The sequence below is a fragment of the Macaca mulatta genome, chromosome 2 (genome assembly GCF_049350105.2).
Source record: "Macaca mulatta isolate MMU2019108-1 chromosome 2, T2T-MMU8v2.0, whole genome shotgun sequence".
NCBI lineage: Eukaryota > Metazoa > Chordata > Mammalia > Primates > Cercopithecidae > Macaca > Macaca mulatta.
In genome coordinates this window covers 61,340,975-61,364,350 of record NC_133407.1, presented here as the reverse complement: position 1 = coordinate 61,364,350, position 23,376 = coordinate 61,340,975, and the positions used below count along the sequence as shown (strand labels likewise).

Below are 23,376 nucleotides of genomic sequence, written 5' to 3'. Positions count from 1 at the left end.
GGCGAACACTTGCAGTACCAGCTACTTAAGAGGCTGAGTTGGGAGGATCACTGGAGCCCAGGAGATCAAGGAGATCAAGGTTGGAGTGAGCTATGATCACATCCCTGCACTCCAGCCTGAACAACAGAGACCCTGTCTCTAAAAAAAAAAAAAAAAAAAAATTACAAATTAAAAGAAAAGAAATACAGCTGCTCTGCCTACAGAGTAGCCATTCTTTATTCCTTTATTTTCTTAATAAACTGCTCTCACTTTTAAAAAATAAAATTTTCTAAGGATAAGATAAATATTTATTTTTTAAATCTAGGGGGAAAATGAAAAACAAGAAAAATCTGTATCAGTGTTTAAAAGAGAAAATATTCTTAGAAACTAAATTTTATAAATATAAAACATTAAAAGTCATTAAACATTCTTGATAAAATTTCAGACAGGACTCGGTGTCTTTCTTATAATAATCATTCACACAGTGTTATAAGGAAAGGCATCTTTTAGTCCCTATAAACTACTGAGACCTTTCCAGTTTATATTGGGTCTTCCTAAATCAGTAGATAAATAAAATGAATGGGCCAATTTGTGACATTATAAGACAAATTCTACGATTTTAATGTTCTAGGAATTTCCAGAACTATAATTAGCTGTTATTTAAAAAAGTTTTTTCAGAATTATCTGATTTTGCATTTTTTTCTCAAAAGTATAAATAAACTCTCCCTCATTATCAAGCTCATTAATTCCTGCTTGAGCATTCCTTTCTTTCCTGTTTTGTTTTTCCCAATTTATAAACACCCTTTACCTTGTTTTACCATTATTCTACTTACTGTTCTTGCTTTGTGCTTTATAAATGTATACTTTGTGTCCTATCTGTCTGTCTATCTATCTATCCATCTATCTAAATACTATTAATTTTGCACATAAGTTATTTTCTCATGTGAAAAAGCACTTAGGTTACTTAGCACAAGCTAAAACACTTGTCATGCACTGCACAATCACAATGAATTAATACATAAGTCCTAATTTAAATGTTAGTAAATCCTTTTTCCTCTCTCTCTCCACAAATTTTTTAAAGCCACTTGGAAAAAAGATAGCTAATGAAACCATCACTAAAATAAACTTAATTAAGGCCCAGGAATTGTCTGTGAAGATAATTAAATATAATTCTAAATAGATGAAATGCTGAGGTGGGAAACTAAGAAACGAAGAGAGAGGGAGACAAGAAGGGATCAATCTTTTACTAATGAGATTTCTGGGCTGATCAGGGAAAAATATGGTACAGAAAATTCTTTCAGTTCTCTCTCACTGTTTTCTAGGAATATTTAAACAACAGTATGTCACTTGATCTCAAACTCTCTTGTTCATCATTAATAATTATGGATTACTAAAGAAATGAGGATAGTGTGTCGTTAAGAGGCAGGTGACAGTCAGTCCATTTGAATTAGAAGCCTAACTCTGCCATTTATTAGCTCACGACCATAAGCCTAAGCACCTTCATCTCTTCATCTATATTAATAGGATAATAAAAGCACCTATTTATCAGGTTATTAAATGAGATAATATATGTCAAAGGCTTAGCAAAATTTCTGATACTGAAAAAATACCTTTAAAATGTTAGATGCTTATCTTTTTTTTTTTAAACGGAGTCTCACTTTGTTACCCAGGCTGGAGTGCAATGGCGTGATCTTGGCTCACTGCAACCTCCGCCTCCTAGGTTCAAGTGATTCTCTTGCCTCAGCCGCCCAAGTAGCTGGGATTACAGGCACGCACCACTACGCCCAGCTAATTTTTGTATTTTTAGTAGAGACGGGGTTTCATCATGTTGGTCGGGCTGGTCTCAAACTCCTGATCTCAGGTGATCCACCCGCCTTGGCCTCCCAAAGTGCTGAGATTACAGGCGTGAGCCACCACGCCCAGTCGATGCTTATCTTTTTACATCCATTGTGAGTAAAGCATTTTGTTCATACCCCATGTAGACCCAATCACATTATTTCTCTACTTGAAACTCTACATTGGCATCCCACTGCCTCTAGAATTAACTGCATACTCAAAGCCCTCTCATAATCATCTGTCATCATTATTTATCTTCTACTCTAAATTAAGCCCCACTAGACTTCAGTCCCTCAAATTGTACCACACATACCTTGATGCCTCCACACCTTTCTATTTGAAGTTCATTTTGCATGATCATTCCTCCCCCTCTCTTCCTTCAAAATGTAAACATCACTTCATCTGAGAACCTTTCCTTGACACAGGGACTAGTTAAGATCAAACAGCTTGAAGTTTATGGAGGGAAATCTCTCTCAACCAGAAGGTGTCAAGACTGAAAATGAAAGCCAAGATGCTTAGACTGACCTGTGAGAAGTATAAAAACAGCCTCAGACTGCTTATCTCTAAACTGCTCGTTATTAGCTGTAAGTGTACTCGTAGTTTAAGCCAGAAATGACAAATGACAACTCTTGAGCCAAATCCAGCCAGATACCCATTTTTATAAACAGTTTTACTGAAATACAGTCTGCCTGTTAGCTTACTATTACCTATAGTTGTAAAGTTCAGTAGTTGCAACAGAGACCAAATGATCCAGAAAGCCTAAATTATTTACTATCTAGCTCAAGCTTGTCCAACTTGCAGCCCGTGGGCCACATGCAGCCCAGGACAGCTTTGAATGTTGCCCAACACAAATTCATAAACTTTCTTAAAACATTATGAGATTTTTGTGGTTTTATTTTATTATTTATTTATTTATTTATTTGCTCATCAGCTATCATTAGAGTATTTCATATGTGGCCCAAAACAATTCTTCTTCTTCCAATGTGGCCCAGGGAAGCCAAAAGATTGGACACCCCTAATCTAGCCCTTTACAAAAGTTTGCTGACCCTTGGTTTAATTTAAGCTACTGTTAGTTAGGTTTTGTTATAGCCAAATCATCTTAACTGGTACAGTTTTACTTTTTACTTTTCCTACTGGAAAAATTCATCTGACTTTACTATAATCATTTGCATATCTTCCCTTCTACACGTTTATATTCCCACCTGTGTGAAAGCTCCAAGCAGTACCGGCACTAACATTTATATCCTTATTACCTAACACAGTACCTGACAAGTAGAAGGCATTTAAATATTGTTGACTGAACAAGTAAACAGATGAATGAATGTGCATATTTGATAATCAATATTTAAATATTAAATATTTGATAAAAATTAACATGTACATTAGGTGCTCTGAGTGATACAAAAGATCCTAAGTCCAGAATGGCTTAACAATCAGCGTTAGGAAATATAAGAATCTGTGCACACCTCAGCACTAAGCAGGGGAAAGGGCACCCTAACACAACACTACCCTCTACTATGGCCCACTAAAACCATAATGCAGACTAGCCACAGTTTTTTGGCATCAGTCCCTGGTGCCCTTTTATTTTGCACCTCTTATTTTGACTTTGTTCATTGCCTTTGTTGAGATTAATGTTAAGAAATAACAGCAAATACAACACTATCATCTTGTAAACTTGCCATCCAGGAATTGGTCCACTTGAACACAATCAACTATGAGTGAGAGATGAGTCTAACCTGTAAAGTTGCCTTAGATATTCAAGATTAATGTTACCATATGAGAACCTTTTTTAACACAATCTAACCTTCCTGTTTTATTCACTTTCTCATATTTCTTACCTTTAAAATCCCCCATGTAATATTTTACATAATATAAATGTTATGCAACTACACAAGTATTATTCTAAAAAAGTAAAATTTGGTGAGGTGGAAGGTAAAAATTTAATGACCAGTAAAAATCATAGTTTTCTTCCATAGCCATGTAATTTTTAAAAACAAAACCAAAAGAAGAAAAAATTTTAAAAGGAATCAGAAGCAAGGCAGTTTCTTGATTGACAAGTTGTATTCATCAAGCATATTTTCCAGACTCAGAACCCTACTGTATGTAAATCCTCCCTTCGAATTTATCATCCTATTGACTTTCTCCCATTACCAAGAGATTTCCCCCAAACACTTTCTGCCTTCATTCCATTTTACCAGTGCTGGCTAGCTCAGCCTCCCCACCCTTACAGACAGGTATCTAACTTCTAACTCCTCTCCTGTAACATTTCACAATCCTTAAAACTACAAGAGGACAGAACTCAGAATTTTACAGGAACATAATTGATCACTGTACATTAGTGGTTGTGGGATGATCAGGCGAACAAAAGTCACATAATAATAATGGTATCCTCTTCCAAACTCTACCACAAATTTAACATTTAAAGAATACTTAAAAGCCAACAATCTAGGCAGATTTATATAACATCACTATAAATTTGGAAATAAAAAATAAACAAACAACTGTGAAAATGAAAGGAATGAGGAAGGAATTCCCTATCTTTTAATAAACTTAATAATTCTTTATAGAATCAAGACGTCAGGATGCTGTAACTACAATCCTAGTAAACTCTTAAACATGGAAAACTAATACATTAAAGATAAACACATTTATATTGAAGTGTTAAAATAAATATATTCACACAAGACATTGAAAGACTGACAAAAGAGGATAAATTCCAACATTAGATTCTACTTCTTAGAATAAAAGACCTCAATTATAATTTTGAATAAAACGAACAAGATGCTGTGAATTTACTCTGTTAAAAAAGATTGTTTCATTTTAATGTTTTCTAATTTGACAAACACTTATGAGTGGATTTCAAGTTCTGTCTCTAAACTGACAAAACTAGAATCTCATTGTTTTAATAATAACAATTCTATGAAAAACAAAATCCAGACCTTATAAGCAGACACACTCACCCTTACACACACATACACCCTAATATTGCTCAAGCTCCCATTCCATATTTCAAAAAGGCTTAAACAATAGTAAATCACATGGTCTCCTCCTTCTGTTTCAACTTTATACTTTTCGTCTAACAGCTTTACAATAAGGAAATAAACATTTTTAATCACTAAGTAGTCTTCAAATTTTAAGTTCATACTCAGAACAAAGGAAACAATATGAAACTTTCCTACAGAATTAGGCAAATTTTCCTCTACTAACATACTAAACTTTGATATTGCTGTTTATATCGATTCCAATACTGTTATATTAAATAAAAATAGAAATGAAAATGTACCACAGTAAGAATCTGAGATAACTATTTTGATTTATCCTTTCTTCTTTCTCTACTGTATTCTCTCTTTTTGTTCCATTTTCTTCTACTCTTATAGCAACTGAGTCACAAGAAAAACCTCAGAGAATAAAAATGTAGTTTGAACATCACCATGGAATCACCAAGTCCTTACCAGGTAAGATTTCCTTCAACTTACCCACGTTTGATGTTATGTAATTCCTTGTCCTTCCCTTTGTCCTTCTCCTTTTCTCTTTTCTCTTTATCTCTGCCTTTACGTCGTTCTCTATCCCGAGACCGACTACGCGTTCTTCTGTGACTGGACCTTTCACTGCTACGACTATGAGAACGGAGACGAGGTCTTGACCTGGACCTATGGTAAGCAGATTTTGTTAAATAAACTTACTGTATAATTTGTATTATGAAAAGTAAATACTCTTTTAAATTATCTGAAAAAAAAACTACTTAGTTTTAGTTGTGGACTCAGAATTAAATAACCATGTGAAGCAAGCACCTGAATATGATTCTTTATGAGTAAATGCTCTCACTTGAAATAATATGCGGGAAATATATATGCTAACTTTATAGTAAATAATGATGCAGTTAAAAAGTGTTTGCCTTAAAGGTTCAAATCTAGTCTTAATTATTCACATCTCCTCAAATAATGTATCTAATTTAATCTACAAGGATAGGGCTTTCCTTTTCTCTATAATCTTTGCTTCCGTATCTATTCAAGTTTATGTCTTATTTCTAATTGTTCCAATATAAATACTGATCCACTCCAATCCAGCTATTCTTTGTATTAAATGCATTATGGTACAATACTAAGAGGTAATTATTTCAGGTTCTGGTTACAGCATTGATTTAAAAAAAAAACAAAAACAAAAACAAAAAAACTACCAGACTGACAATCCTACAGATAATTTTTAAAAACAACCCAGGTTGACCCTTGAACAACATGGGTTTCAACTTCATGGATCCAATTACAGGTGGATTTTCTTCCATCTCTGCCACCACTGAGACAGCAAGGCAAACCCTTCCTCTGCCTCTTCCTCCTGAGCCTATTCAACATGAAGATGAGGAAGACAACCTTTATGATGATCCACTTCCACTTACTGAATATTAAATATATTTCATCTTCATGCAGGGTGCGGTGGCTCACGCCTGTAATCCCAGCACTTTGGGAGGCCAAGGCGGGTAGATCACTTGAGGGCAGGAGTTCGAGACCAGTCTGGCCAACATGGTGAAACCTCGCCTCTACTAAAAATACAAAAATTAGCTGGGCGTGGTGGCTCATGCCTGTAACCCCAGCTACTCGAGAAGCTGAAACAGGAGAATTACTTGAACCTGGGAGGTGGAGGCTGCAGTGAGCCCAGATTGTACTACTGCACTCCAGCCTGGGTGACAGAGAAAGACTTCGTCTCAAAAACAAAAAGACAAACAAACAAACAACAACAAAAACAGAATTGTTGCCTTTTTAATCCAACCATGTGATTTTCCTGCGAAACAAAACAATAAACAAACAAAAGTATGTTTTTCAGAGGAAAATAACAGAGTTTTCATAATACTCACTTTGTCCAGGATAAAAACCCAAAATTCCTAGATAAATGAAGAAACACAAAAAATGTGTTCTATTCTTAAAAGACAGTATATGAAAAGCAACTGAGATTAAACTAGATGTTAAAGTTAGCAGATAAGGATTTTAAAGCAGTAAGTGTAACTAGGCTAATAATGAATATAAAATTAAGCAATCTCAATAGGAATACCAGAACATGGAAAAAAAAAAATTCTGTAACTGAAAAACACAGTCTCTGAAATTAAAATTATGCTGGATGAGATTAAAAGCACACTGGTAATAACAGAGGAAAGAATCTGTATACATGCAAATAAATCAATCAAAATTACCCAATATGAAGAACTAAGAGGAAAAAAGATTGTAATAAGAAAGACCCTCAGGGATCTGTGTGACAAGATTCAAATGCCTAACAAGCTTATTTAAACCCAGAAATAGAGAAAACAGAGGATGAAGCAGAAAACGTTTTTTCAGTGGTGAGCAAAAAATTTTCCAAAGTTAATAAAAGAAAAATTTACAGATTCTTTATTAGAAGTTCAACAAACCAAGTAAGATAAATATTAAGAAGAGCATGATTAGAAATACTATAGTCAAACTGAAAAACACTAAAGGTGTAGAGAAATCTTGAAAGTATTCAGAGGAAAAACAACACATTACATACAGGTGAACAATGATACCAACTATTGCCACTGACTTCTTATCAAAAACAATGGAAATCAGAAGACAGCGGAATGAAATTCTTAACATGGTGAAAGAAAACAACAGGTCAACCTAGAATTTTATACCCAGCAAAAATATCCCTCAAAAATGAAAGTAAAATAAGGACATTTTCTAGACAAAGGAAAAGTAAACAAATATCAACAGAAGACTTGCATTACAATAAATACTAAAGAAAGTTCTTCAGGCCAAAAAGGAATGATAACAGATGAAAACGTGGATCTTTAGGAAGGAATGAAGACTACCATAAAGTAAATAAATAGGTAAGTATCAAAAACTGTTTATTTCCCTTAATTTATTTAAAACACATATAAGTGCTCAAAGTAAAAATAATAGTATTTTACTCTAAGGTTTATAATGAAGGTAGACAATAATACAAATAATCTCTATAGAATAAAGCATGGGGCAGGTAAATAAACCTATACTGTTAAAAGGTTTCTATATTTCACATTAAACGGTGAAATAATAATTCTAAGTACACTGAAATGTTAAGAGCATACACTGTAATCCTTACAGCAACCACTAAAAAAAGAAGAAAATAAGTATGCTAAAAAGTCAATAGATTAATTTTAAAGGAATTATTAAAAATACTCATTAATCCAGAAGGAAGCTGGAAAGGAAGTAAAAAGAAAAAAAGAAGGCAAATACATAAAATAATAAAATGATAGACTAATTATATCATAAGTACATTAGATATTAATAAACAAAATATTGTAAAAAGGCTGTCTGTCAAAGGTATAAAAAGCAATACTGTATGCCATCTAGAACAACGACTATATGCTATCTACAAAATATGTACTTTAAATAAGCAGACACAGATAGGTTAAAAGTAAATGTCTAGGCCAGGTGCGGTGGCTCACGCCTGTAATCCCAGCACTTTGGGAGCCTGAAGTGAGCGGATCACGAAGTCACGAGATTGAGACCATCCTGGCCAACGCAGTGAAACCCCGTCTCTATTAAAAAATACAAAAAATTAGCTGGGCCTGGTGGCTAGCACCTGTAGTCCCAGCTACTCAGGAGGCTGAGGTAGGAGAATGGCGTGAACCCAGGAGGCGGAGCTTGCGAGCCAAGATAGCGCCACTGCACTCCAGCCTGGGTGAGACTCTGTCTCAAAATAAATAAATAAATAAATAAATGGCTAAAAATATATACATCATATACACAGGAAGTACAGGAAAGCTGAAGTTAATATATTAATATCACATAAACTAGACTTCAGAAACTAAGAGTATCACCCAAATTAAAAATGGATACTTCATGATAATCAAAGGATCAATTCCTAGGTAGAAATCATGCAGAACATGTTTATCTGACCAAAACAGAATTAAATTAGAATTTAACAATAAGACATACAGAAAAACTCCAGATATATGGAAACCAAATAAAATACTTTCAAATAATCCATGAGTCAAGTAAGAAAGCACAAAGGAAATTTAAAAGTATTTTGAACTGAATGAAAATGAAAAATACAACATATGAGAATTTGTGGGACGCAGCTAAAGCAATGTTTAGGGAGACATTTATAGTTTTAAATGTTTATATTAGAAAAGAAGAAATATCTAAAATCAATTACCTAAGGTTTCACTTTAAGAAGCTACAAAAAGAAGAGCAAAGCACTATAAACACAAAGTAGCTGGAAGAAAGGAAACACTAAAGAGAAAAATCAATGGAAGAAAAAACTAAAAAGCCAAAATCTGGTACCCTGAGAATATCAATAAAATTAATGTCTCAGCTAAAGTGATCAAATGAAAGAAAAAGAGCAAATACAAACAACCAATACAAATTACCAAAGAATAAAGAATGTGGATGATGGAGACATCACATGAACTCATCCTAGATACTTAGAATATATATTAGTCCATTTTCACTCTGCTGATAAAGACATACCTGAGACCAGGAAATTTACAAAAGAAAGAGATTTATTGGACCTACAGTTCCACATGGCTGGGGAGGCCTCAAAATCATGGTGGAAGGCAAGGAGTAGCAAGTCACATCTTATGTGGATGGCAGCAGGCAAAGAAAGAGCTTGGGCTAAAAACTCCCATTTTTAAAACCAACAGATCTCATGAACCCATTCACTATCACGAGAACAGCACGGGAAAGATCCGCCCCCATGATTCAGTCATCTCCCATGGGGTCCCTCCCACAACACATGGAAATTATGGGAGCTACAAGATGAGATTTGGGTGGGGACTGTATCAGGATATATGTAAGAGCCAAACTGTATGAGGATATATGTAAGTCTTTAAGAGAATTACATGGCTTTCAGCAGCAGTAACATTTGTCCTTGTCCATCTCTAATGGGTTCACTTAATAAATAAAGAAGAATATTAGATCACAAACCCACAAACTTTGTTAATGTGATTTTAAGAAATTTCTTCCTTTTCTTCCTTCCTTCCTCCTTTCCTTTCCTTTTTCTTTTCTTCTTTCCTTTCCTTCCTACATTTCTTCATTCCTTTATTTATTTATTTGAGACAAGGTCTAACTCTGTCACCCAGGCTGGAGTGCAGCAGCATGATCATATCTTACGCAACCTCAAATTCCCTGACTCAAGCGATCCTCCCGCATCAGCCTCCCAAGTAGCTGGGACTACATATGCGTGCCACCATGCTCAGCTAATTTTTTTTCTGTGTGTGAGAGAGTGTGTGTGTGTGTGTGTGTGTGTGTGTGTGTGTATGTATGTCTATATAGATGGGGTCTCACTATTTTGCCCAGGCTGGTCTTAAACTCCTAGTTTCCAGTGATCTTCCCATGTCAGCCTCCCAAAGTTCTGGGATTATAGGCATGAGCTACTACATCAACCTGCAGTTATAATATTTATTGCTGCTAATGTTAACATAAGTGTAATTATTTTATTGTCCTAATTTACAAATATGAAATTTCTACCATTTGCTCTGTAAGTTTCTTTGACTATTCCTTAATTTTGACACGAGTATCTTTCTATATCAAAATTTTATCATCACAACTTACTGTCTCCACAGATGTTACCTGATTCCTTTCTGATTAAATTTTCTATTATGTGTAAATATGTGGAAATTTTAACAGATTACTAAAATCTCTGAGTAATGATCAAATTTTTAAGTTTTCTAATAAAAAAAGCAATAACAATATAAATGGAAGGCAGCCTTTTTTGTGATAACCTCAGCCACTATAAATACATTATGTGCATATAGACATACAGAATATTTTCATTATTTGGTTCTATATTATTTAGGACCAAAATATGATTCTGGCAATTAACTGTGAAAATACAGAGTAACAAAAGATAGGCGAGTTAAACATTAATACAATTCTATGTCTTATTTTTAAACTAAATCTGTAACAGCAAAAGCTCATTTCTTACTCATTTGCCTCTTTTTATTAAAAAAAATATATACTGTTGGACAAAATATACACCATTTTGGCTCCAGATGAGGTGGATTTTGGTAAAATCGTATTTTTATTGTACCCTTAAAATTAAATGTATCTGTTACTAATATGCTCAAAGTTACATACGCATTCAGATTTAGAAGATAAAGAAATCCTCAAATGATAGTGCCCTTGAACAAGCTATTTGCTCTGTGAGCTTCTGTTTCCTTATGTGCAAAATGGCAATAATATTTACCTTACCATGAGAATGAAATAATATCACCTGAGTTGTGAAATAACACAAGTGATTTGGGAGAAGGAGGCAGGCACTAGGAAAGAAGTTAACTGAGGAAGGTACTAATTTGAGTGAATTTGTAAAATCTGAATCAAAAGCATATGAAATATGTTTCCCTCATACCATAGCATTCTGATTTTGAGAGACCTTTAAAATCTCAAGGCTGGCGTAAGAATCGCTCAAGGTTCAATGTATGTCTTTTACATAGGAAGGTGAATAATAATAATCTGAAGGACTAAAATCCTTGTCTTCACAGATAACCCTCGGCAGCCAAATACATGATCTTCAGCGGTTTGCTATTAACAAGAAGACCATATCACCTATCATCTAAGTCTTGAAGCCTTTGGAGGATAAAAGGAAATATTTGGGGGATATGTAGGTTTTGAAGGAGGTACTATAACATGAAGACAACAGGGCTTAATTGGCACTGTCCCAGAGGAAGTAGAGTCTGATCACATTTCTATCACCATTATAGAAAAATGGGATACTGCAATTAGCAGTGAGGTCTTCTATCAAGTACTATCTACCCAACCCTCCCTAGCATCTTATTTCCCAATCTTCTACTTTTCCCAGCTTACCAATTAATTAAGCAAGCTCAGTTATCTCCAAACCCATCTCACAGTTTTCCCTAACACAAGGACTCTACTATAGAAAACATATGCCTGCCATTTTCCAAACTAATTGTGCTCATTATTCACCCTACATCTTCATACAAGCAATTCGTGTCTTGAAAATTCTGGTATATTCTATAGATGTTGCTGGTGTGGCTCAATAAACTGTGATAGCAATAGCAGATCTATAAGTCAAGTCACATGATGATAAATTCAAATAAAGTAGTAAGTTTTAAAACATCAGAGTATGCACAGTACGCATAGTATAAGCTATTGGACCTTCCCCCTGCCCTCTGTGTCTTAATGTTCATTGTTTTAATCCTCACACTGTCTGCCTCTTAATCATGCTTATAGATTGCAAGTAGCAAAAAGTGACTCTGAAGAAAATACGTGTGAAAAAGACAGTAAACGCAAAAACAAAGAGAGAAAAAAATTTATTAAAGGTTGTTAAAAACAACCATGAAACCAAACACAGATTGAAATAAACTAAGCTGTTAACTTCTTAGTTGTCATAAGAATTGACTTTACACAATTTTGAATAAAACTCACATCCTGGACATATGAACAACTCCATTTACTTTATTAAGTAACTTTACTTACAAATTAGAATGGTCCTCATCAAGAAGAAAGTAGAAGTTCAAAGTAAAAAGATTTCCTACCCAGACCAAACAAACAAACAAAAAGCCAAAGAAACCATATTAAAATTTAAGACTTATTTGTTCCTCATTCCTTAAATAAATATATTTCTGATAAATCACTCTAGAAGTCTCTAGAGTACCAAAGTCAATATGGAGATCTATTATAAGCAAAGAAACATTTGATAAAAAAATGTGTCACTCTAGAACATCCAATATATAAGCAATAAATGGACAGCAAGATGTCCTATTATACCAGATAAATGCTTTCAATATCTACAGAATAAGAAAAGTCCCTGCAACATCTCTACATAAAATGAATTACTGCCCTAAAAAAACAATTTGTCAAGTTTCTTAATTGGCTAATAAGTTCTAAACACATGTAATCAAAACAAATACCCTAATATTTTGTCTTTCAAAAGAAAACTACAATATTTCAAGTAGTCTATTCAGTTAAGTCCTACCTATAAATAAAGACTACATTTACCATAAAACAAAACTGTAATTAAAATTAAATAATTACACATTGAATAAAAATAACATGGATTCCATGTCAGGATGACATTTTGAACATGGATACCTAATTTCACTCCCTACTAAACTCCAACTAAGATGATAAAAATAAGAGGAAATTTTTTAAGGACCTACACTCTAGGAAAGAGATTTGCTTTGGAAAGGAAGGTGTCCACCAGTGGCTTGGTGATAAAGAAAAACTAGGAAACAAGGTACTGAAGTTCAGAGATCTACAAAAACAAGATCATAAATGATGCCTGTAGTCTCAGCTACCTGAGAGTCTGAGGCAGGAGAATCACTTGACTCTAGGAGTTAGAAGGCTGCAGTAAGCTCAGATTGGAGTGAGCCACTGTACTCCAGCCTGCATGACTGAGCGAGACCCTATTTCTAATAAAATGAAAGAAAGAAACTCCACCTCACGATACTAAACAATAGAGTGCCACTCAAGAAGGCTTAAAGTGATACGAAATCTTCAGTCCATTCACAGTATTGTCTATTACTGCTGATCCAGGAAAATTATCAAGAATGACATAAAAAGAGAATCCAACAGCCATACAAAGCAACTATAAGAGAAATAATCAAAATTTTTCAAAAAATGTAAATATATCTCACCAAAAACCATGAAATAGAGAAGACTATAACATAGCACTCGAAAAATGAATCAAACATAAAGAAACAAGCAAAAAAAAAAAAAAAAAATTCCAGGACAAAAATAGACAAACAGGGAGATATGAAATGACCATTATCTGATTTCAGGAAAAAGTTCAATTTATTTAAAATAAAAACAAAATAACTAAACAAATTAAAATAAGTCATCCTAGAAATGAATATTAAATTACAACATGCTCATATAATAAGAGACATAGATGTTAATGATGAAAAGGGCCAAGAGAAAGAAAACAAAAGTAGTAGAAAATTTCAGAAAAAAGTTATAGAAAGAAGAGGCACACAATGAACAACCAACTAGCTGAGGTTCCAAAAGAAAACACAAGGTAACAGATTATTACAATCAAAATGCAAGAACAGTCCTGTAACTAAAGCCATCCACATGTAGAAAGGGCCCACCATAGGGAAATAAACTACCCATAATTAACCCTGAGATATACACTGATTAAGTTACTGCTCATTAAAGATAAAGGAAAAAGAATACTCTGATTAAGTCACTAACAAAGAAAGACAAGTTGTTATCAGTCTCAACTGCATGATACACAGCAAAACAATGGCTTTAATTTTTTTTTTGAGAAATTCAAGAGGGAAAAAAGTATGTTGGCCATGTTACATCCCATTGGCCATGTATTCCAGCGAAGCTATCCTTCAAAAATCAAAACCACAGAAAAACAAAAAGTAATAAAAGTAGTAATTTACGTTAGATTTATATAAGTCAAGACCATGCAACAATTTCTAGGTAAGTCACCGAAGGTATAATTAAAATAATATAAACTAGTCACCTAATAGAGAAGAAAATGAAATAAAATTAGTCCAAAGAAGAAAGTAGAAAAAAATGAAAAAATGGATTGCACAAATAGAAAACGAAGAATAAGATGGTAGAATTAAATCCAAATAGATCAGTAATTAATAAATATAAATGGACTAAATAATACAATCGAAAGATTATCCAACTGAAGGCAACAAACTACAAGCAGCTTTCAAAATGAACATCTTAAGTATTAAACCAAAGAAGGGTTCAAAGTAAAGGCAGAGAAAAAAAGATCATGCACGCACTAACAAAAAGAAAAAAAGATGGTGAAACCATACCAATGTCAGATAAAGCAGACTTCAAAATAAAGGCTACTATTAGAGACAGTCCTTGATGATAAGGGTAAACCCAAAAGCGTGTATTAATCTAACATTCTTGAATTTATAAATATGTAATAAAAGAGCCTCAAAATATGTAAAGCAGAAGTTAACAAAACTTAAAGGCAGAATCTTGATTGTGGATTTGTAAATTTAGAAAGTAAAGACACAGAAGATTTGAACTCATGGTTAAATTTACCTATTAACTATACTTCAAAACTTCTTTTTTTTTTTTTTTTTTTTTTTGAGACGGAGTCTCACGCTGTTGCCCAGGCTGGAGTGCAGTGGCGCGATCTCGGCTCACTGCAAGCTCCGCCTCCCGGGTTCCCGCCATTCTCCTGCCTCAGCCTCCTGAGTAGCTGGGACTACAGGCGCCCGCCACCGCGCCCGGCTAATTTTTTTTGTATTTTTAGTAGAGACGGGGTTTCACTGTGGTCTCGATCTCCTGACCTTGTGATCCGCCCGCCTCGGCCTCCCAAAGTGCTGAGATTACAGGCTTGAGCCACCGCGCCCGGCCTCAAAACTTCTTAATACTCATTCTTATCAAATGTACCTATAATATTTCTTAAAATAAACTATATGGTGGGCCACGAAGGTAACCTCAACACTTTTCAAATCTAGAAAGCATTCAGATTATGTTTTCTAACTATAGTACAATTAAGGAAGAAAACAATAAACAAAAGACAACTAGAAGAATCCCCAAATGTTTGGAAATTAAGTAATACATGTTTATATATCCCATGGGAAAGAAGAAATCACAATGAGAATCTTTAAAATATGTGAATCAAATGAAAGCTAAAATATAACACATCAAAAATTTGTAGAATATATCTAAAGCACAGCTCAGAGGAAAATTTATAGAGCTATAAATGCACAAATAAGAAAAGAATAAAAGCTGAAAATAAATGATCTAAGCATCCATCTCAAAGGGAAAAAAAACAGAAAAGTAAACTCAAAAGGTAAAAGGAAAGAAATAAAGAGAAAAGAAGCAAAAAATAATGAAACAAAAGATCAAGAAAGACCAAAGTTGATTTCTTGAAAGATTAATAAGGTTGATAAACTATTCATAGAAATGATGTTTTAAAAAAGAAATCACAAATAAAATAATCGATATTAGATTTAAATCACCTTTTGCCCATATGGGTTAAAAGCTATGAAAATAATCTTTCTACCATAAACAACTAGAAAAGCAGATAAAATGTATGAAACAACTGATTCAGATACTATGCAAGAGGCAGCCTAGGACTATGATTCCCAAAAAAGGAAATAAAGGAACCTTAGGTGTGCCTCAGTTTACTGCCTTTAGAAACTTTCCAGACCACAGAGCAGGAAGAGGGAACCTAAACAAAAGCCTGGTGGATCTGCTGAGCTAAGGAGACAGAGACAGACCGGATCTGCTGAGCCAAGGAGACAGAGACAGACCTTCAGGTAGATCAAGGTTACTAGGATTTGCAAAGCATTGTATCAAACAGAAGGAAGTTTGATGGAAAGAGGAATACAGAAATCTGAAGTAGCATCCCCTAGATCTTCTGATGAGTTCTAATCTATAAATATGTGAGGTGAAATTTCATGGAACCAGGGAAAAATATACTGGAAAACAGAAAAATTCCTAAACATCACACAGGGGGAGAAAAAGAGTTCCCACAAGCCAGGAGACACCTTCTACCAAAGGCATTGCATAGAGTCAAGTATTAACACTGGAACAAAATTAGCCAGAAAAAATGTATCCTAGACTCATCCTAACAAAGCCGAAAAATAAGCCTTGATATTGGTAAAGTATAGCAACGTGATGAGGTTATCTCATGGCTACATGGGAGTTTATTATACTATTCTCTACTTCAATGAATGCTTAATTTTTCTCCATTTAAAGGTTAAAAAAATTATTTGAACCTTCATTTATATATCTGTTATTTGAAACTCACCATAAAAATCACAGTGGCCAGTTTTTCAGTCCAATCCATATAAACCTATTCAGAAATTACCTGAAACCTTATACAAATACACCCACCAGCAACAACGCTATTTTGGGGGGAAAAATATAAACATTCTGAATTTTAACTAAGACAAATTAAGCAAATAGGTATTTTTCAGCTTTGAGTATTTACTGACCCTCATCTGTCTTAGAGAAATCTGTTCAGATCAGCATAGGTGTCAAATGTTCTAAAATGTAAAACCAGGGTCAACTGTCCTTACCAGAGGCAGAGGCTCAAGCCTCTACTTGCTGTGTAGATCAAGTGTTTGTAAAGAGGGGTTGTTTGTATATTCCTAATATGTAATTCTAGTTATATTGCTCAATTGAATAATATATCTTATCAAAATGCCAGAAACATTTGTTTGGACCTATAACTCATATCAAGTTTTACTATTGAGCTATCAGAATGCAAAGCTGGTAAATAAAAATCAAAACCAATCTCCCCTTTACTATAATAGTTAATGCTCTAAAATATGTATAATAATATGCTTGTTTAGTATATGTCTCATTTAGCGACGTGATAGGGCATAACACTTTCCCCTATTATTACCAAGGATCAGCTATGTGCTAAGAAGCATGCAAGCTATATTTATGTACTTTATCTCACTCAATTCTCCAGTTTTAAACAAACAGCTGTTGTTATCATCCCTTTTGGTGTTTTGGATATTTTTTTCCTGTTGGGGGACAGCTGTTTTGTTTTGTTTTTACTTTGAGAAAACTGGACTCTTAAAAGTTCAGGGGTCACAGAGTCAACAAGCGATAACACTGAAATCGAATCTCAGGTTTGTCCACATCCTTTCAACTATGACATACTGCCAATGAGATCTGATTGCAGTATCATTTTCAAATAAAATCTATAAAACAAAGATTTACACAGACTCATTTCTAAAATATTATCAAAAGATTTAACCCTATCTTATCACAAGTAGATCCATTTAACTAAATATTTTGTAACTCATGGTATCAACCTTACAAATTCCCAATCATCATCTCTGGTCTCCCCATTTTTAAGAAAAGATATTAAGGGTAGAATTGGGAAGAATGGGAAAAAAGCAAAAGAGAAACACAGAAAGACAGTGCCTCCCCACTAAAAAAGCATATAACCCACCCACTATGCCAAAGGTTAAGTCATTTAGTCAAGTTCAAAGATCTTCAAAGACTTCTTAGATCCAGATAAGCCCATATGTTACCAAAATTCTGTGAAAAAGCTATTGCTTTCCAATCTGCTTCTCATGTTTAAGATACAGAACACACAGATGCTTGGCATCACTCATCAGTCTTCCTAAATTTTCACACCAGATAATCAAGGTCCACCAATAACTTTCCTATCTAAAAATCCTAGAAATGTCTTTATTCCATCAGTGCCTGGTTCCCTTGTTAAATCAGAAAGTAACCATAAAAGACCATTCAGTTACTGTACAATAAGTGTTAATTTGCTAATTTCTTCACAGGTAATCAATTAAAATGTAAAATATTGGATAAAACTAGTTGCACTAAATTTAACAGCTGCTCCATAAGCATAATTAGTTTCACAAGGGCCATATGTATTCTGAACAGAGACAGAGTTGAAACAAATAGACAGATTTTAAACAAGTTTGAGAAAATCTGCATTTAATTAGCAGGTGGGCACTACAACTGCATAACATTTTTATACATTTATATTTATGAAGTGACAGAAGATCTAAAGGCTTTTTAAAACGGCGTTTATTGTTTGAATGGGAACTGTTTTGCTGCATGCTAAAGTGATTTAAGTCCTTATAGCTCTGCTTTGAAAAAAAATCATAAATGGTGAAAGAAAACATGTGGAAAACTGTAAAACTAGAAAGAATTCTCGACAAAAAACAGATACACATACCATAACTAAAAGGAACTACACTTAATTAAATGTACACTACATCTGGAATATCAGCCTAATAAAATGTGAAACTATTAATTTTCATTGTTCTAAAGGAAATGAGGTCAGTGTCATTTAATAATTCCTCCAATTACATTGGGCTAACTCATTGGACTATATGTTCTGGACACCATCTAATCTTAAAATGCTATATACTTTACATTATCCTTAAGTTAAACTTTTAAATAAAGGCATTTAAATTACAAAGGGGTAAAATAATAAAATCAGCAAATGAATTTTTTTAGCAGCTGGTAGCTACTAGTATTATATTTAAAACTTTATGGCTTTGGATGAGATTTTTCATGGACACTCATAAGTCTGAGTACACATTTGTTAGTTCTTATTAACACTGAAATCATTACTTTAAATATAGGAGTAGAATGCATAATTTTTAAAAGCAAAATGATGTTTACGCCACCAATAATTTCATTAGTTGGCTATATTTATTATTATTAGTTTTTAAATGTATGAAAAACAATAGGGCTTTTGAGGGCAAAATGCTTTACGGACTCTAAGGAGCAATAATATTTTTTGTAAAAGAAAATGACGATTTTCCAAAATAAAACTGGATAATGAAGCAAATTCCTGCATTGTCCGTCTCTGCAGTGGAGAGTTAGAGAGAAGTCCTTATCAAGTAAGTAAACCAGTACCTTAAAAGTTAACTGTTTTCTCACCTAGCCAAATAAAGAGTGTGAAGCCTCCCATTTAGGTATCAAAGACACTGCACTTCAAAATTTCTTCAAATAGTAAAGTCCATATGCACAAACAAATTTAAATTATTAAACATTAATCTTGATTCTGGTAGCTTATTTTTGGAATTTAAGAAGTATCAACATGTTTTCTAATGTGCAAAATCTAAATCTGTATATGAACATTTTTAAGTATTTATGGAATCCATGCATCAAAAAAAGATTTAAAACAACAAATATGATTGTAAAATCAAACTCTGAAAACTATGTGCTTTGTAATCAACATTAATAAATACTTTATATTAAAAAATAAAACAAAAATACAGATTACTGTCCCTCAAAATAATTAAAAGTTTTTATATTAAAATTTGCCTTTACAGTTTATTCATATGAAATAGAAACTTATTGGGACAAAATATTAATATCTCTTAATTATAGCAAATTTTATTATTCTAAAGCTAAAAGAAAAACTTAAGATACTTGACAGCTTTATTTACTAAGAAGCATCCTTAAACATTATAAAGCTACAAGTAACTTGCTGAATGATTTCACACAACTACATAAAACATCACTTAAACGGACACACCTAATAGTTTACCAAATACATTGTTATCTGCTTGCTTTTAAATTAGACTTCCAACTCCCTTGTTTTATACTTTTCTTCCAAATCTGGGAACAAGTTCTAAATTGTTTATGTCATTATTTTAATTGCCAAAAAAAAGGCTTTAATGGTAATGAAAGAATCTGAAAAAGCAAGATGCCTTAGGCATGAAACATCTCAATGGTCACCATATTTCATAAATGAGAAACAGAACTCAGGTACACCCTGCATTATTGTGTATTGTACTGCATTGTGTTATATGCTCAGGTACAAGAGGAAAAAATACTTGAAATTGAAACACACATTAGTATATTTCTTGATTTGGTGTGAGTGCTTCAAAAATAATTCTAGGTTTTTTTTTTTTTTTCATAAACCATATAATAGGAAGCAGAAGAGATTTTAAAAAGAGACAGAGTCTATATCTTTGAGGTTTTGTTCCATGATGCAAGAAGAAACAAAGGCAAGCTAGTAATGAATAAGAAAGCTTAGTTAACTGAAAAATCAAAAATTATACTTTTTCTTAGTTTTCTCCATGAATCTTTATCTTGCATATTTCCAGCATGATTTAATAAAGATATTCCTAAATTCAAGTTCAAGATTCGGTATAAATAATTGATTTTATACTATTGGAAACAACACAAAGAAGAAAGTAAACTTAAAGTGAAACCCCACCCCAATAACACCTAGCATGTATGGATTTTTATCAACAGTAAGACCAAACAGCAATCTTTTTTTATCTAATTTAGAGATGGTATCACTTTGTCACCCAATCTGGAATGCAGTGCCATGATCACTGCAGCTTCAAACTACAGGGCTCAAGCAATTCTCCCCCATCAGCCCCCTGAGTAGCTAGGACTACAGGTGCATGCCACCATGCCCAATTAATTTTTTATTTTTGGAGAGATGGAGTCTAACTATGCTGCCTGTGTTGGTCTTGAACTCCTGGTCTCAAGCAATTCTCCTTCCTCAGCCTCCCAACATGCTGGGATTACAGGTATGAGCCATCAAACCCAACTGAAAAGGAATCTTTAGGCTTATATTCAAACTTACAAATTATTGTTTTACTTTTTATTTTTATAACTCCTTTTTTTAGAGGTCCTTCCTAAAAAATGGTTTCAATATATAATCATGTCTATTTCCAGCTGATATTTTACTTTTTAAGCAAAAACATAACTTCTTAACTAAATCAATTTTACACTGAATAACCTATAAATTCACTAGAAGATCAACCCACACAAACAATACAAAGGCACTTCTTTTTTTAAACAATCACTCATTTCCATTTTTACTACTGAGTAAAGGAAAAAGAGGTTATTAAAAAAAACTTTAAAGTGTCATTTTAGTTGAACTTAGGATTGAAAAAATAATTAAATTAAAATTCAATCTATTATCTTAAAAATAATCAAAACCATTTTATTTTCCTGAAAAGTATTTTAAAATCCTCAAACTATCACCTGGAGTTTTCCTTATGGATAATTTAAGTAGAAGGTAAGTTTATTTTCTTACCTTTATCTGGACCAATAACATTAATTAACTTATTTATCTTTATCTGCATTACTAACAGATTTGTGGAAAGAATTAGAAAGGGGAAGGAAAATATTGGAAGGAGTGACAATTGGCAAATTCATACAGAAGGAAAATACAGAATAAAATTTAAAATTAGATACTGGAAAAAAATAAAATAAAATTAGACCTTAGAAACTATCAAATCAGAATAGTTTGGGGCCAGATAGTACTTTATAGAATAACTGTACAGCTCAGTACCATATCATAATTAGTATTCATAAAGGTCCCAAGTAATTAGCAAAAACAGAATACAACTGGAATTAAACTTCCTTTTAAAAAAACTGCTACACATGAGAAATAAAAGTTGGAATCTACCCTTGAGAGAAGAATAGTACTTAAAACGTATCAGAACAAAGGAATAATAATTATTTTATTTGAACCATTCTTTCCTTCTTTCCTTAAACACAAAGCACTCAGTCTGGGCAAAAAAGGCTTAAAAGAAAAAAGATTTCAACACAAACTCTCAAAGTATTTTCCAGTAACACTTAGCCTACAGAATTAACTCTGAGAGTTTAAGGAAACTTAAGGCTGCCCTAAGTCTATGTTTGGGCCTGAGTAAGCCAAAGAGCCCAGAACGCCAAGAACTAAGACATACGGATATCTTGAAATCCTTGAAAGTTCTACCAGGCCAGTGAATTACAAAGGTATTTAAAGTAAAATTTATAATCTGGGGCCCACTCATAAGCCAATGTGAACTCCAGTTAGGGAGTTTCTCTATCACCTAAGAAAAAGTATTTATAAAATCAGCTTGTTCATTAAATGTCACTTACATGTTTCACATTATGAATTTAATAAATGATTTGTAATTAACTTGAAAAATTTAGAAGGGAAACACATCAGACATCTTCCTGCCTTTTGGCCTTTGCACAGGCTCTTCCCATCATCTTAACACACTTCCCCAGACATCTAAGATTCCCTTATCTCTTTCATATCTTTGCCTAAATGTCTTCTTTTCGTTAAGTTCAGTTCTATCCTGTTAAATACTGAAACCTGCCCTCTCTCCCAACCTCCAGAACTCCCAATGCTCCATAACTTCATAACTTGTTCTATATTTCTTTTTCCCATTGTACCAGACCCAACATACTATATAATTTATTTATTATATTTGTTGTTCATTGACTATTCTCCTTGTTAGAATGTAAGCTCTACAAGGGCAGTTTCTTTTACTAATAATATTCCAGGTGCCTAGAATTGTGCCTTCACAAAAAAAAGCACTAAAATGTTTGTTAAGAATAAATAAACAAATAAATAAATTCATGTACTACTTTCTCAATTTGTGTCCTCTCTTCTAAAATCTGCACAATTATTTAATATTTTTCTTAATAAACTCACCTAAATATTTATCTGATTTTTTACATGTACCCAAATTATCCTAATATTAGAAATTACTGTCATTTTCTCCCCTTCCCAATAAAATAGAATACATACAACTAACAGATAAGTTACAATCAGACTATAAGGTATTTTTGTTAAAATTTACATTGCTTTGTATTTCTCACACTATGATAATAACATCTAAGAAAACTCATAAAGGAAATTTATATAAAATGAACTATTTTTATCACTAATTTTCCAACAAAAAGCATACACATATTCTGAATTTTATGCAAAGGGAATGAGAAAGTAATCTAGTCCACAAAAGGTCATAATTTGAAGGATTTTCTTAACTCTGGGATAAATGCCATTACACCCTCCCAAATACAGACACTTTTCCAGGTGATAGATATTTCTCTCATGTGTCCAGAACTCCACGTCTAAGCCAAGTCTATATTATGAACATCCAAAAAGGATCCTTAGCATGCCACATTTGCCAAATTCATTCTGTTCCCTTGTCCTCAGAGCCCTAATTAACATCTAGTGCTAGTACAGTTCAAGAAAAAGATTTCATAAATTTTCAGGAACAGAAACAGTTTTGCTGATCATCTAGTTCAATGATTCTCATCCCTAGCCATGTATCAGTCATCTGGGGAGCTTTTAAAACTGTACATAGGGCCAGAGGCGGCGGCTCACGCCTGTAATCCCAGCACTTTGGGAGGCCGAGGCGGGCAGATCACAAGGTCAGGAGTTTGAGATCAG

The 23,376-nt window shown here is 33.4% G+C and overlaps 1 protein-coding gene across 15 annotated transcripts in view; it reads right to left on the bottom strand.

The window, feature by feature from the left end:
- The window catches only part of RSRC1 (arginine and serine rich coiled-coil 1), a 411,683-nt gene that overhangs the window by 325,966 nt on the left and 62,341 nt on the right, over positions 1–23,376 (bottom strand). For all 15 annotated transcript variants that reach the window (XM_077990579.1, XM_077990581.1, XM_077990575.1 and 12 more), the window contains one exon: positions 5,292–5,465. In XM_077990579.1, coding sequence (XP_077846705.1) covers positions 5,292–5,465 — 174 coding nt within the window. The remainder of the gene's footprint in view (positions 1–5,291; positions 5,466–23,376) is intronic.